The sequence below is a fragment of the Cynocephalus volans genome, chromosome 8 (assembly GCF_027409185.1).
Source record: "Cynocephalus volans isolate mCynVol1 chromosome 8, mCynVol1.pri, whole genome shotgun sequence".
Classification (NCBI taxonomy): Eukaryota; Metazoa; Chordata; class Mammalia; order Dermoptera; family Cynocephalidae; genus Cynocephalus; species Cynocephalus volans.
Window position 1 is genome coordinate 100,375,828 of NC_084467.1, and position 15,664 is coordinate 100,391,491.

At 33.9% G+C, this 15,664-nt stretch overlaps 1 protein-coding gene across 2 annotated transcripts in view; it reads left to right on the top strand.

Annotated features, from left to right (window-relative positions):
- The window catches only part of MAGI3 (membrane associated guanylate kinase, WW and PDZ domain containing 3), a 260,239-nt gene that overhangs the window by 182,570 nt on the left and 62,005 nt on the right, over nt 1-15,664 (top strand). For both annotated transcript variants that reach the window (XM_063104426.1, XM_063104427.1), the window contains exons 3-5: nt 1,282-1,401; nt 7,687-7,896; nt 12,669-12,843. In XM_063104426.1, the coding sequence (XP_062960496.1) occupies nt 1,282-1,401; nt 7,687-7,896; nt 12,669-12,843 (505 nt within the window). The remainder of the gene's footprint in view (nt 1-1,281; nt 1,402-7,686; nt 7,897-12,668; nt 12,844-15,664) is intronic.

Here is a 15,664-nt window from a genome sequence, read left to right on the forward strand (position 1 = left end):
TAGCCATGGAGAGGCAAGGGTTGACCTGGGGGGGGGGACCAACAACAATACAGGCCGCAGATAAATGATATGAGTTAGGTGATGGTGGAAATGAAGGGAAGTGTCAAGAGGTATTTAGGAGATGAAATCAACTGGATTTGGTGACTGGACACAGTAGAATGAAGAGCCTAAGGTGACTAACTCTCAGGTTTCCTACTTGGAGTGCCATTACTGAATAGGGACCTATGTGGAGGAACAGGGTTTTGAAAGGCATCCTTGCACAGGACTTGCTACCATATCCTAGACTCTATTCCCAGGTAAAAAGCTGAATCTCTTTTTATGTTCTGTAGTATTTGAAGGGACATTTCTAGTATTAGTTTATAAAAGTGATTGATTTTTGGTTAGTAAAATTCAGTCAAATGGAGCAATGCTGCCATAAACTGAATTTTTACCTTGGATCTGAAAGAAAGATTTTTTTAGCATGAAATTCCTTAATATATAGAAATTGAGTGATCTGTTACTATAGTCAATTTTATAAAACAGTTTACTTACTTATTAATTATTTGAAATTACTTGAAAAGAATAATGGCTAAGAAGCAATGTGTAAATACCTGTCTTAAGCTTTTTATTCATTAGTCAAAAATAAATTTATAATCAGTATTTGTTCAAGTTTTTAAAATAAAATTTATTAAAAGAACTTATAAGAATTTTTTCTTTTTGTTGTTCATGACTCCAGTAAGTAGAATGTTAGTTTTACATTTATGCTAGGGAAGAAAAAAATACATAGGATAACTACTTAAAAAGAATGTCTGTCTTTCACAGTGTATATAAATATCAAAACATCATGTTGTACACCACAAATATATAAAATTTTTATATGTCAGTTATACCTTACTTGAGGTGGGGTGGGGGTAACGAAGTCTATCATTGGTGGATTTATCTCTCCTTCTTGCTGTTAATTCTTTCTAAACCTCAACTACCATTAATTAATTATTATGTCTTGGGAAATTAAGCCTTCTTTGACACTAAAATTATTTTAGAGTTTGTGTAGTTTTGAATTTCATGGTTATCTGTAGATTTTATCAAGTATATTTACTCATCCTACATTATTTCTTGTCCTTTCACCTAAATAATGTTAAGTTGCCTAAAATTTTCCGATCCTTATTCTAGCAGGTATACTATATTCAATAGTCTGTGTCTCCTATGTGTTCTCTGTAGAATGAATTTTCTATTACTCTGAATATTTTATAAGTTTAAAAGCATTTTACAACCTATTTTTTTCTCTTTTTTTTTTCCCCTTAGGCACAACAAGGGCCCCCAGGGATGGGGAAGTACCAGGGGTGGACTATAATTTCATTTCTGTTGAACAGTTCAAAGCACTGGAAGAGAGTGGAGCATTGTTAGAAAGTGGAACATATGACGGTATGTCCTCAAATACTAACACCACCAGCCAGAAAACTATCTGAATGACTGGAATTTTTTCTGAGGGAATTTGATCAGTGAGATACCATTTTTTATTTTTTTTTATTTTTATTTTATTTATTTATTTATTTATTTATTTATTTATTTATTTATTTATTTATTAAATTTTATTATGTCGATATACATTGTAGCTGATTATTGCTCCCCATCACCAAAACCTCCCTCCCTTCTCCCTCCCCCCCTCCCCCCCAACAATGTCCTTTCTGTTTGCTTGTTGTATCAACTTCAAATAATTGTGGTTGTTATATCTTCTTCCCCCTCCCCCGGTTTGTGTGTGTGTGTGTGTATGTGTGTGTGTGAATTTATATATTAATTTTTAGCTCCCTCCAATAAGTGAGAACATGTGGTATTTCTCTTTCTGTGCCTGACTTGTTTCACTTAATATAATTCTCTCAAGGTCCATCCATGTTGTTGCAAATGGCAGTATTTCATTCGTTTTTATAGCTGAGTAGTATTCCATTGTGTAGATGTACCATATTTTCCGTATCCACTCATCTGATGATGGGCATTTGGGCTGGTTCCAACTCTTGGCTATTGTAAAGAGTGCTGCGATGAACATTGGGGAACAGGTATACCTTCGACTTGATGATTTCCATTCCTCTGGGTATATTCCCAACAGTGGGATGGCTGGGTCGTATGGTAGATCTATTTGCAATTGTTTGAGGAACCTCCATACCATTTTCCATAGAGGCTGCACCATTTTGCAGTCCCACCAACAATGTATGAGAGTTCCTTTTTCTCCGCAGCCTCGCCAGCATTTATCGTTCATAGTCTTTTGGATTTTAGCCATCCTAACTGGGGTTAGATGGTATCTCAATGTGGTTTTGATTTGCATTTCCCGGATGCTGAGTGATGTTGAGCATTTTTTCATATAGAGATACCATTTTTTAAATAGGTGTTTTTCTTCTCCGTTTTTGGGAAAATTTTCTTTTCATTAGGAGATTTGTAACTTACTAATTAAAGTGGGATTATATAATGAGCAAAAACCTTCTATCTTATTATAAAGTTGATTTTGAACAATATACTAAAAATCAGTCAAGCTGGCTAGGTTGCATATTCAATAATAATTCACATTCATCGTATGAACTTAACACGTATTTGTGGATTGCTTTTTATTTGTGGTTGGGAATCCAAAATCTGTATACTTTAAAAAACCTTGACTATCTTGGAGAAAAGAGAATTGGAAAAAAAGACAACAAAAAGAGAATAATTGGTTTTCTTTTCATTTCTCTGTTTGCTCTACCCACTTGATTCCAGGAAGTACATGTTTGAGATCAACTTAAATGATTCTATTTTAGATCCAATTTTTTCCCCTTATCTAACACACCCTTCACTGGCAAGCTTATCCACAGCACCCTATACTTTTCCATTGTTGTTTTATCACGCTATTATAATTGCCTTTTTTCATAAGCTCTATGAAAGTAGTGATGATATCTTTCTTACTTGATATTATCTTCAGTGCCTAGAGATAGTGTTCAATAAATATCTAACCTTGAATTCAACACACCCAAATATACATTTGTGTTCTATCCAAAAGAGTAATTCTTTATTATTTTTCTCTTTATCAGTAACTTGAACTCAAAATAGTGAAATCATTCATTTATTTCCTCCTTTTTCTCACATTTCACATTGAGTCAGTTACCAAATCTATTCATTTCTTCCATTGTAGCCACTGTCACTTTCACCACCTCACTGTAGGCTCATTGGACAATCTTCTGTCTGGACTACTGCAGTTAATCTCACTTGTTTCAGTTTCTTCTTCTCTCTTTCCAATCCACCCTGCTCATTGCTGTCATGCTGGTCTTCCTCAAGCACAGCTCTGATCATGTTCCTCTTCTGTTCAGAACCTTCAGTAATTTCCTTTTGCCTGCTAGGTTTGACCTAACTACACTTTTGTGGGCTTAGCTCTTGCAACTCATTCATTCATTCATTTATTAATTTATTATATCCTGTTTCATTCATTCAACAACCATTTATTAAGCACCTACTATGTGCCTAGAGGGCCTAGGGATACTGTGATGAACAAGATTGAAGTGATACTGCATTAATAAATCCCACATATTAGTGGAGAAGGCAGTCTCAAAACAAAATAACTAAACCAAAATGCTATGAAGGAAACAAAAACAAGAGATTTAAAGAAAGCAATATTTTCTTCAGATAAGGTGGCTAGAGAAGACTTCTCAGAGGAAATGACAGCTACTTACTTGTTTTTACTTATATGCCAAAAACAAAAAAAGAAAGCCTCACTCTTATAGTTAACCTTCCTGATTTGTTTAATATGTATGTTTTTGTTTGTATGTTGTGTTCTTGCAAAATGTGTATTATGTCTTGTGTGCATATATTTATTATTTACATCCAAACTATTTTATATAGCTCATTCATCTTTTTACTGTTTTCATTTATTACTCTGTTTTTTAGATTCATCCATGTCGCTATACTGTATCCATTCCTTTTAACTTCTGCATAGTGCTCCATATTATGAATATATTGCATTTTATTGCTTAACTCTTCTCCTAGTGGTGGTCTCCCAGATTACTTTCAACTCCCCATCACCACAGATAAAGCTTCAGTGAACATTCTTACCCATGTCTTTTTATAGACCTGTGTGAGAATGTCTGTGGAATATATATTCAAGAGCATAATTGTTGATTTGTAGAGTGTACATATATGTAATATGATGAAATAGTTTTGGATAACTCTCTAGTCTACATTCCCAGCAACAGTGTGTGTTTCTGTAGCAGCTATAGTAAAAGCTCCACATCCTCATCAACACTTGGCATTACCCAGTTTTATAACTTGCCAATCTAATGGTTGCAGAAGTAATCTCATTTTAGTTTTAGTTTCTCTGGAAATCAGAGAGTTTGAGCATCTTTTTCATATGCTTATTTGTCTTTTGGACTTCTGCAAATTGTGCATTTATTTGTTTTGTCCATTTTTTGAAAAGTGTTATCCCAATCACATTCTGGTTTGCAGACATTCCTTAGATATACGTCTGTGTGTGTGTGTGTGTGTGTGTGTGTGTGTGTGTGTTTTGGCAGCTTGCCAGTACAGGGCTCCTAACACTTGACCTTGGTGTTATCAGCACCATGCTCAATCAAATGAGCTAACTGGCCAGCCTCATTCCTTAGATATTAATCTCTTATTGGGTGTAGATATTTTCTCCCATTCTGTCACATATTAACCTTGTCCTGTGTTTCTTCCTTAAACAGAAATCCTTAATTTTTATATATCAGTTTTATCATTGCTTTCCTTATGATTTGTGCTTTTGAAGTTTTGTTTAAGACTTCTGCCCTTAAATCACAAAAATATTCCCCTATATTTTCTTCCATTAAATATAAGAACTTGGTATGTGACAGAATGATGTATGACATGTTATTAATTACCGTGTGCCCAATTAAAAGGAAAAGCAAATTAAAACAACAATTATACATCTTTTTACACTCCTCAGATTGGCAGTCATTTTAGTGTCTGATAATTGCAAGAAATGGAAACTCTCATACACTGCTAGCAGGAGTATAAAATGGTACAATCCCTTTGGAGAGCATCTTGGCAATAGCTAGTAAATTCAAAGATGTACATAACTCTGACCTAGCAGTTCCCTCTCTAGACGTCTATGCTAGAGAAACTGTTGCCCATGTGCATATGTAGACATGTACCAGAATATTCATTACAACACTATTAGAAAAGGTGACAGAATGGAAACAACTCTCCTTTAGTAGGTAAATGAGTAAAATACATTTTAATTTGCTCATAAAAATGGACTGTTGTTACACATCAGTTGAATGAATTAGATTTATAAGTGTATATATCAACATGAAGTATAATTGTATATAAAGAAAGTTGCAAAAGGATATGTACAGTACACATACTATTTACAAAAAAATATGAAATGTTATGAAAACACTTTATGAAGCTTTTATGAAAAGAATGGTATTTAGATGTTATGGATACATATATATGTACATCCTAGATGTATACAGTATTTGGGGGAATGACACATACCAGCTTCAGGACAGCTCAGGTAGGCAATGGGAATTATGGGGACAGGAAGTTAGGGCTTTCATTGCACATGTGACCATATATGTATTTGCTGGAAGAGTAAAAAAGGGAGCTCTAAAAGAAATTTGGCAAAATAGTTAATATCTGGAGAATGTGCGTAAGTAAATAAATATACGTATATTTTATGTAAATAAGTTTATATAAATAAAATAGATAGCTCTGATACTATTATCTGAATTTTATATATATTTGAAATATTTAATAGCGAGTAGTTCTGTAAAAATGAAAAAATCTTTAGAAAAGGAAAACTTCCAAAACAGCTCTAAAAAGATGAAAAACTTTTTTTCTGTTAATAACTATAGTCGGGGTTCCCAAACCTTGGAATTTTATACCTTGCTATATCTGAAATCTGAATATTACCAATAACTTAAGAAAAATAGATCTAGTTGATTTATAAACAGTGCTACTTTTCTTTTTTACTTTAAGCCCAGTAATTATCTTTTTTAACAAGGAAACTGCCAAAATGTATTATGAAGTCCTAAAATCTTCTCAGTGATTATTGATAATAATCATAAAATTACCTGCATTTTTCTGATTTTCCCCTTAGGAAAAAAGTCAAACTTCCTAGAGTTAGGTAGTAATTACTAAGAATTCACAGTAAAATTTATTTCTAGTGTTTCTAATAATACTACTACCATCCTTAGAAAAAGTGGACTTTTTATTTCTGTCATGGTACATCCAGATTCCTTGATAGTGTGATTATTGTACATTATTATTATTATTATTTTGGAAAAATTGAGATCCTAGAGCTTCCTACATTATTATTATTATTATTTTGGAAAAATTGAGATCCTAGAGCTTCTTTTCCCTAACCAAACCTCTATTTGGAGAATTTCTATGCCCTCTGCCCCAGAGAAGTGCAAACTGGCTTTTTTTTTTCATTGGTTCTTTGTTTTACTTATGGGCCAGAAAGTTTATTCTGTTTTAATACAAATGGCAGGAGTACCTCCATTTCAAACATGGATTTGGAAGCAAGTTGAGTGAAGAGAGACAAGACATAGTTGAAAAGTTTTTTATTTGATTTCATTGTTTTGCCTTGAATATTTTAATGACAATTACCACTGGAAGTCAGACTTCAAAAGAATTCATCTTAATGACTTCCTGCTCAAAGCATGCACTATTTAAGGTAGGCTATGTTATTTCTAGATTTGTCTCAGTGTTATGGGGGACAACCTATGCTTTAAATCCATTATCTACCTTATTAATTTACTTCATGTGAGTGACCATCTTAATTACCTCCTTAGCAGCCAAGGAATTTGATTAGAAAATGTGATTTAGAAAACAAAAACAAAAAAACAGTTTATGAGTATTTTACTCCCTAACCATATTTATCTTTCCATAACATTAACATAATGATTTACACAAGGTCAAGCCACAGACTGGTAATGCAACTAGACCTGTTGAATGCTTTTCCTTTGTATATGGCTGCCTAATGGGCGCTACATGACAAATTAAGAAGATAAATGGTTTTCATTCTATTCTGGAACATTTATTTTAACTACAAAGATTACTGATTAAGAGAAAATTAGAGTATTCCTTGCTTTCCTGAGATTAACCCAATTTTGAATTATGCTTCTAATGTCTCTATTTTCTCAATAAATTGTCATTAATATAATTAGAATACTCAGAAAAACTTTTAAAAATTGCCTTTACATAAACAGCCTACATTTCTATACAAACTTGTTAGTTCTTACCTTTACTTTTGCCCACATATTTCCTAATTTTACCAAAATAGTTTATTATGTTACATATTAGAACAAAATTATTTGAGTTAGTTTTATCCTCCCTTACTCCCCACTTTTATGTCAGTTAGTCTTACATGAGAGCATTGATGTATTTAAATTTAAAAATGAAGGCCTAATTCAGAACCCATGTAATGTAAACCCTGTGGGAATAAATAATCTATTTACTGAAATCAACTTCCTGGCCTTCGTACAAATAGTATTTAAATGTAAGGTAATATATAGTGTAGGGCACTTGAGAAATTAGTTCCTTTCTGTATTTCTACCCCCTCTCTCAATAAGGAGTACTTTGGCCTCCTTTTGGCCAATGGTAGATATTCAAAAACTTCAGTGTAAGAAACAGGGCAGAGACATACACTAAGTCATATTGTCTTCTCAATTCAACATTAGTACTTTCAGCTGCTGTTATTTTTGTCCACTTCAGGAAACTTCTATGGAACTCCCAAGCCTCCAGCAGAACCCAGCCCTTTCCAGCCTGATCCGGTTGATCAGGTCCTCTTTGATAATGAGTTTGACACGGAATCTCAAAGAAAACGAACTACATCTGTAAGCAAGATGGAAAGAATGGACAGCTCTCTTCCTGAAGAGGAGGAAGATGAGGAGAAGGAAGCTATTAACGGTAGTGGAAATGCAGGTTAGTATGTCGATGAACAACTTCTAACTGATCCTCTAGGTTGACTTTACTATGACATTGAATTAGAAGTACTAAAATTTTTCACAAAGCACAGGTAGATTCTAAACAAGTGATGGGATTCTAATTTTTTGAAAAGGTTGGGTATACAGCAAAAACCATTCTGTAAATTAAAGTGAGTTGTCCCAATTTTGAGAAATCAATAATAAGCTATCATTAGTAATAAAATAAAATAATATGCCATTACCCTGCTGCCTAAAATATTTGAGATTTATCTCTGATGCTGGAGTGTGGGAATCTTATTCACCTAAGTCCTACATTACAGGATATAAACAAAATATAGATGTTTTAGAATATAGCCTTTAGCCCAAACAAAGTACATAGGGTTTGGAAATACAATACACCAGTAGAAATGATCTGAAAGGTTTGTTAGCAGTATTTTGATTTTAAATTCTAAATCCATTCAAAGAAAATTTCCAAATATGACTACCATAGTTTTTTATTAAATGCAAAACCAACCAAAATTTAATGGTGCAGAATCTGCTCCTTTTGAGTACCCCTTAGTAATGGGGGGATTGTTTAGGAGATTCTTACCCTTATAACTGAGAGTATGATTAGGAAACTGTAGAATTATAGCTGAACTACTTCAATGCTATTTATTGTAATAATTCCATTCAAAACACTCAAATGTAAGCTTTAGAAGGTCTGGAATTTTTTGCTTATTTTGTTCATTGTTATATCCCTTGCACCAAAAACAGTGCATGGCACATAGTAGGAACTAAAAAAATATTGATCATATTCCCAAATTTGAAAAACACATCTCCATATTGTTTTCCCAAAGCACCTGATCTTTTCCTTCATCAGTTATTAAAATTTGCTATGTATATTATATTTATTCTTTTAATACATTCATATTAAATGTATTCATTCTCCCTAGTATGAATTCTGTTTTATAGTCCTAACTTCTCACATAGTTATGCCATGTAGTATGTTGAATGTTAAATGAACTACCCCAATATATTTGGATGTAAAGATTGAAAACAGGTTTAAAAAGGTTTGGGTGAATTCACGTCTAATTCTTTAGGGGTTGATAAGGTAAATCATCAAATCATGGAGCCTTTTAAAGTTGAAGTCAGCTTTTAACTGAATTTAAATTTAAAAAATAAAATTAAATTTTAACATTTTTAAATGCTGAACAGTCAGATTAGAGACCATGAATCTGTCCCAATATGGGAATTTATATGTTCTTGATTTGAGGGAAAAGAGAATGCTCTTTTTTTTAACTTTCTAATGAAGAGCCTTTCAGTGATTACTACATTTCCCTCAGAGGTAAACCTGTCCTTAATCTTCATAGTTTATGCTTGTTATGTTAGCTTGTTGTTAAACCATATGTTACATATTCTTTGATGTTAATATTTAATGAGAGTATATCCAAGAGTGTGTGGGAAGCAGTTTGTATACTACCTCTTCTGTATAGATACCACAGGACACTTACATGGATTATATATTTCTTTGTAAGAGAAAATATTCAGAATATCTAAATAAAAAAATAACAAAATACCTGACTAAAAACCTTTCATCTTTTCTGAATAAGTACTAACCGTAGTTGTTAACTTACTATTTGAAGTTGGGGAAATGTGCTTTGTATATTGCTTTTAGGGACTAAAATCACTGCCTTCAAAAATCAGAAAATTATTGGGGAGTAGGAGAGGGAAGAAGGTAAGTAGAGGTTTATTTGTATATACCAATATGTATTTTATTTTATATCTGGTTGAAGAATTAACCAAAAACAATCCTAATATGCCCACATAGGATGACATATGTTATGTAATAATGCTAAAAATTTTTTTCCAGGTGATGGTGGTATATAAGCAGCATCTTCCGAAGTCACTGGCTATTAAGCAAACTCCTTTACTTAGTCACTTGGAACTATATTAAGAAAAGTGTTATAGATCATGTAGTTGCGGGCCGGCCGGTGGCTCACTCAGGAGAGTGTGGTGCTGATAGATCATGTAGTTGCTTTTGCTTTTCTCCAACATACTTATTTCCCAAGAATGTAACTCTCTTCCAGATTGATGTATACACTGGGTGCCTTTTACTTTGTATCACTTTTTCTCCATAGAAAATAAATCTTGTCTTTCATTCATTTATTCATTTGACAAATATTTATTGAGCATCTGCTAGGCTACTAAGGGCTAGCCGTTATTCTAAATGCTGGGAATAAAGCAGTGAACAAAACAGACCAAAAAAAAATACCCTGTCCTGATGGACTTCACCTTCTGGTGGGAAAAACAGAACTGGCCAAGATAAATAAACAAATAACATACAAGGGTACTTCAGAAAGTTCCTAGAAAAATAGAATTAAAAGATAATACAATCTTCCCATGAACTTTTTGAAGTACCCTTGTATACAGTATGTTAGATAGTACTAAAGAGAAAAATAAAGCAGTGGAGGAAGTACATAAGAAGTAGTGACCGTCAAAGTTTGCAATTTTAGATTGACTTGAAAGAAATGAGTAAGTAAACTCAAAATATCTGGCAGAGGATCATTGCAGACAAAGGGAACGATAAGTACTAATGCCCTGAGTTGGGAGCATGCCTGGAATATTCAGATAACAGCAAAGAAACCAATGTGTTAGATATAATGTGCCCAACGCATTATATGTGATTGGAGCAGAGTGATGGAAAGCAGTAGAATAGAATAGTAACCAGTGAGATCAGTCAGATAATGATGGGGGCAAGAGAGGGAGAACTGCCTATTATATAGGATCTTGTAGGTCATTAGAAGAATTTTGGATTTTATTCAGGAATGAGAAATATTTGTAGGGTTTTGAGTAGAAGAGTAGCATTATACAACAGGTTTTAACAGGCTCATTCTGGCTACTGTATTAACAGTAGGCAGTAGAAGGACATGGTCAAAAAAGGGATACCAGTTAAAAGGTTACTGAGTGTGCAAGGAAGAAAGTGATCAACTATGTCAGATGCTGCTGATAGCTCAAGTAAGATGGGAACTGAGAATTGATCATTGGGTCTAGCGATTTAGAGGTTACTGGCGACCTTGATAAGAACAGTTTTATTGATGGGAGTTCAAAAGTCTTGCTGGAGTGAGGGCCAGAGAAAATTTGAAGAGTGGACGTGGAGGTAGCAAGTATGAACTCTTTCAAGGTGGTTTGGTGTAAAGAGGAGAGAAAGGGATGGTTGCTAGAGGAGAAAGAATTGTTTATTTTCTTTTTAAAGAATGGAGAAATAACATGTTTTTATGTGAGTGGATGTGATCTAATAGATAGGGAAGATTGGTGATGTAGGAAGGAGGGTGAGAGAATTGTTGTAGGCAAACGGGGATGAGATATAATTTATAATTGGAGGTTAGCCTTAGCTAAGACTACAGACAGTTCTTCCATAGTAACAGATGGTGGGGTAAATGGGCACAGGTGCTGTGTAGATGTGATGGTAGGAGTTTGTGGAAGTTCTCTTCTGCTTGCTTCTGTTTTCTCAGTGAAATAGGAAATGAGGTTATCAAATGAGATTAGGGATAAGGGTAAAGTAGTAAATGATTTAAAGAGAAAGAAAGTATGAAATAGTTATCTAGGAGAGTGTCAGAGTGAATGGACTAAAGAAATTTACTATGATTGTTGTGCATCATTAAATTCCCACTTGAGGTTGGTGATCATGATATTAAGTTGAGCTAGTTAGCATTGCCTGTGTTCAAGCTGTATGGAGTGGCATGGAGTAGTGGAGAGTAGGATTTAAACAGAGTTATGGTTTTGACAGGCTGGTACGGTGCAGTTAGGTTGGGACAAAGGACTCAGGAGTGTTTATAAGGGAGTGATAATAGTGGTTGATCATGGAATTTAAGGATAAGCAGGGCAATGGGGACATGAGTAGAGGGTGAGGAGCAGTGAAAGGTAGTAAGTAGTAGGGATTAATGGACTGTAGGACTTGGTTGGAGTTGAAGTATTACAGGGAATGACATCTAATATCTAAGGCCTCTTCTCATATTCTCTGATTCTGAGGCATTGCCTGCAGTTTGGAGTTGTTACAGTGATATATTATGTAGTATCTTTTAAGATCTAGAAACAAGGTTTAAGTGCATGGATTGTGGACTAACAGGACAGTGAGCAAATTTTAGTATTCCCAGGTACATTATGGGCTTTGGGACTCTAAAAGGCTTTTAATATTACCATACAGAGAATTATGTTTAATAGCAGGAAGTCTATTAAGTGTGATTTTTTAAAATTAGTATTATTTAAAGACTTACGTTGAACGTGTACAAGACAGCTTAGTATAGCAGTTAAGAGCATGAACCACTTAGGTTCATATCCTGGCTTTGCACTTTACTGGCTGTGTAACCTTGTCTAAGTTACTTTAACCTCTTTGTGCCTTAGGTTTCTCAATCGATATAATGGGAATAGTAATGATAGGTACTCACAGGGTCTGTTGTGAGGATTATGAGTTAATATATGTAAAGTGCTTAAAATAGAGCCTGACACACAGCTGCTAATGCTGTTAGGATTTATACTAAATTGATTCTAGTGTTGTTTTTTTGCCTCTTTCCCAGATAAGCATCAGAGTTTCTATATAGGGTTAATATCAATTAGTAAATGAAAAAAATTGAATATGTTTATTTGTTACATCAAAATTTATAGCAAAATGTGGAAGTGATACACAAGGAAATTTGCATAATTGTATTTGGCATTTTGTTAGAAATGAAAAGGGCTGTTTGAAGAATGTAACTTTACCTACTTTTCATACCGTTCTGTTTTGAACAATGACAGAAAACAGAGAGAGGCATTCTGAGTCATCTGACTGGATGAAGACCATTCCAAGTTACAATCAAACAAATAGCTCCATGGACTTTAGAAATTATATGATGAGAGACGAGACTCTGGAACCACTGCCCAAAAACTGGGAAATGGCCTACACTGACACTGGGATGATCTATTTCATTGAGTAAGCAAACATCTGTATCTCTTCTAACATGCCTGTCACTGTGAGGATTGTCTAAAATTTTTTAATTCAATTTTCGACATGTGCCTATTTCACAAGGTTTTCATTTCTTTTTCTTTAAAAATATTTTTCATTCAAGAGACAATTGATTCCTAATCTGATTATTTCCCTGGATGACATTTAATTTTTATTTGACTTGGATAGTGGAATAATGTATTTGACCTCTGGTTTTATAAAAGCAAGAGGATTAAAAACAGATGCATCACTAATGATGAAAAATGTAAGGAATATAGGATGTTTTGCTTTCCTTTTTTTTTTTTTTTTTTTTAACTTAGGTAGATTGTCCAACTTAATGAGTGTTTCAAGAATTATCATCATGGGGGAGGAACATTGTTATCCACTTTTCAATCCTAGAGTTTGGGTTTAATGTATTCAGGTAATATAGTTAAATAATATAGGAGGAAAATATCACTGGTCCTCAGAGTAACTGGTACAATGTAAGTTCACAGAAAACAAAACTATTTTTTTAGAAAAGCACTATTAATATTTATAGAGATACTGAATGGCACAAGTATTAGATCAAACTAAAATTGTATATTCTTTGCACTTGAGAATATTATGCAAATAATTGGAAGTTTCATTATGAAGAACTTTTATATTATCATGTAGCTGTAATCTTTAAAGTACTTTGCTCAGAGGTAGAAATTAATGTGTGAAGTTACAGAATATAACAACTAAATAACAGTTAAAATATTAAGGGCTGGGTGCTACGCTCAAGAAATATATACTCAGAAATGAATTAGGCATAGAGGACTTGAATCTGTTTTCTCAAATGTTCCCAATTTCACATCCTTCCCATAGACTCAGTATCTTACTGTACCAAATAGGATTCTAGTATTTAAAAGTCATAGATTTTGCTTGTATGGTGGGGTTTTTTTTTTTTTTTTTTTGCCATATATGGTACATTATTGATTATGTTAAATATCTGAATAAACATTAGTAACCAGGATTACACAGAACCAAGTATAAGAGTCCTCTTCTTTGTAGACAATTTAAGGGATGTTTCAAGGGTAATTTATATTTTGACTTTCATGCTAAATTTAGTACTAAACACCAACACCACAGTAAGGTGTAGAGTCACTAGAAGTGACTAAAATATCTTTAGAAACAGATTATAAGACATTGAGTCTGATAACAGGAATAAGTTAGTAAATTATAGGGGGAAAAGAATTATAAAATAAATGTCTTTATAGTTAGATATTAAGTGGATTAAAGACCTAAACCGAAGACCTAAAGCTATAGAACTCCTAGGGGGAAAAGCTTCATGACATTGGATTTGGCAAGGACTTTTGGATATGGCATTAAAAGAACAGGCAACAAAAGCAAAAGCAGACAAATGGGACTACATCAGACTTAAAAGTTCTGGACAGCAAAAGAAACAATCAACTGAGTGAAAAGATTTTGGATCATTAGAACCAAAGTTAAGTTATTCTCAAGTAGCAATTTTGAGTTCGGTTTAGCAAGGTATTTCTATGTTTTTGTTTTCTAACCGTGCTCCTAGGCCTCTTTGGGTCCTGATCCCTTTTGTCTTGTTAAAGTTAATTTAACTAGTTTTAGTTTGTGGAGATTATCTCTCTGACAGAATGGGTAAGACAGACTTTTTTTTTTTTTTTTTTTTTTTTTGTCGTTTTTTCGTGACCGGCACTCAGCCAGTGAGTGCACCGGTCAGTCCTATATAGGATCCGAACCCGCGGCGGGAGCGTCGCCGCGCTCCCAGCGCAGCACTCTACCAAGTGCGCCACAGGCTCGGCCCAAGACAGACTTTTTTAAAACTGAAATTCTAGAAACAATTTCAGTTTTCCCTACACAGATTACCCATTATTCAGCATACAAAAAAAAGTGTTTCTACTATGGTCTACCAATTGGTGTCATACCTGGCAGTGGCTTCATAGCTCTCCCTGTAAGTAATACAGGGATTAGAAAAGGTATAGAAAATCTGATTAGTTCCCTGAAATGATTGGCTTTATTTCCAAGAATGATCAAGGTAGAGATTAGTGGGCTTATCTCTTGTTAAAGACACTGAGGAAAGATAACTTATTCACATTAATTGTTGTCCTTGTAGTACTTAAGTAATGTCTTTAATTTACATTTTGTTGTCCTCCTATGTTTTTTCTTCCATGACTTTTTATTTCTTTCATATTCTTGTATTTCAGATACTTAAACTAACAGTGTTTATCTACTCAGCAGTGTAGGAGTTTTGTTGTAGGTCATTGCATGGTGACCTGGTCTGAAGCTGACTGTGATCTATAATGAAATTAAACAGACATTGCTCTCTCAAAATGTCTTTGGCCTACTTCATAAAAAGGGACAGGGGTGGGATATTTTTGTTCTGCCTTTTTTTTTCTATGTAGTCCATGCTGATGGAAACTTAGTTTTATAGAGTGGAGTTTAACTGTACCTGTGATTTTTATTTGCATGTTGCAGAAACAGCCACTTTAAAACTTTATTTTTTTTTATTCTGCAGAGTCTCTATGAGGGAAGGGCTCTCTCTGTCTCTTTATTCCCAGCCCTCAACATAGTATCTACATATCATAGGCACTCAAGAAATATAGTACTTTTTTAAGGGAGGGAGGAAGGAATTCAACTAGCATGCAAAGCCTTCAATGCAGGTTTTTTTGGGGGGGGGGGATAGATAATGCACAGTATGTGACTATGTGCTCACTTTTGAAACGTTTTCGACTATTTAAATAAGTGTCTGTTAGTTTGTACTTAGCCCGTACCAGCCAGCTGCTAAAAAAAAAAAAGTCTATACTTGGCATTTTTG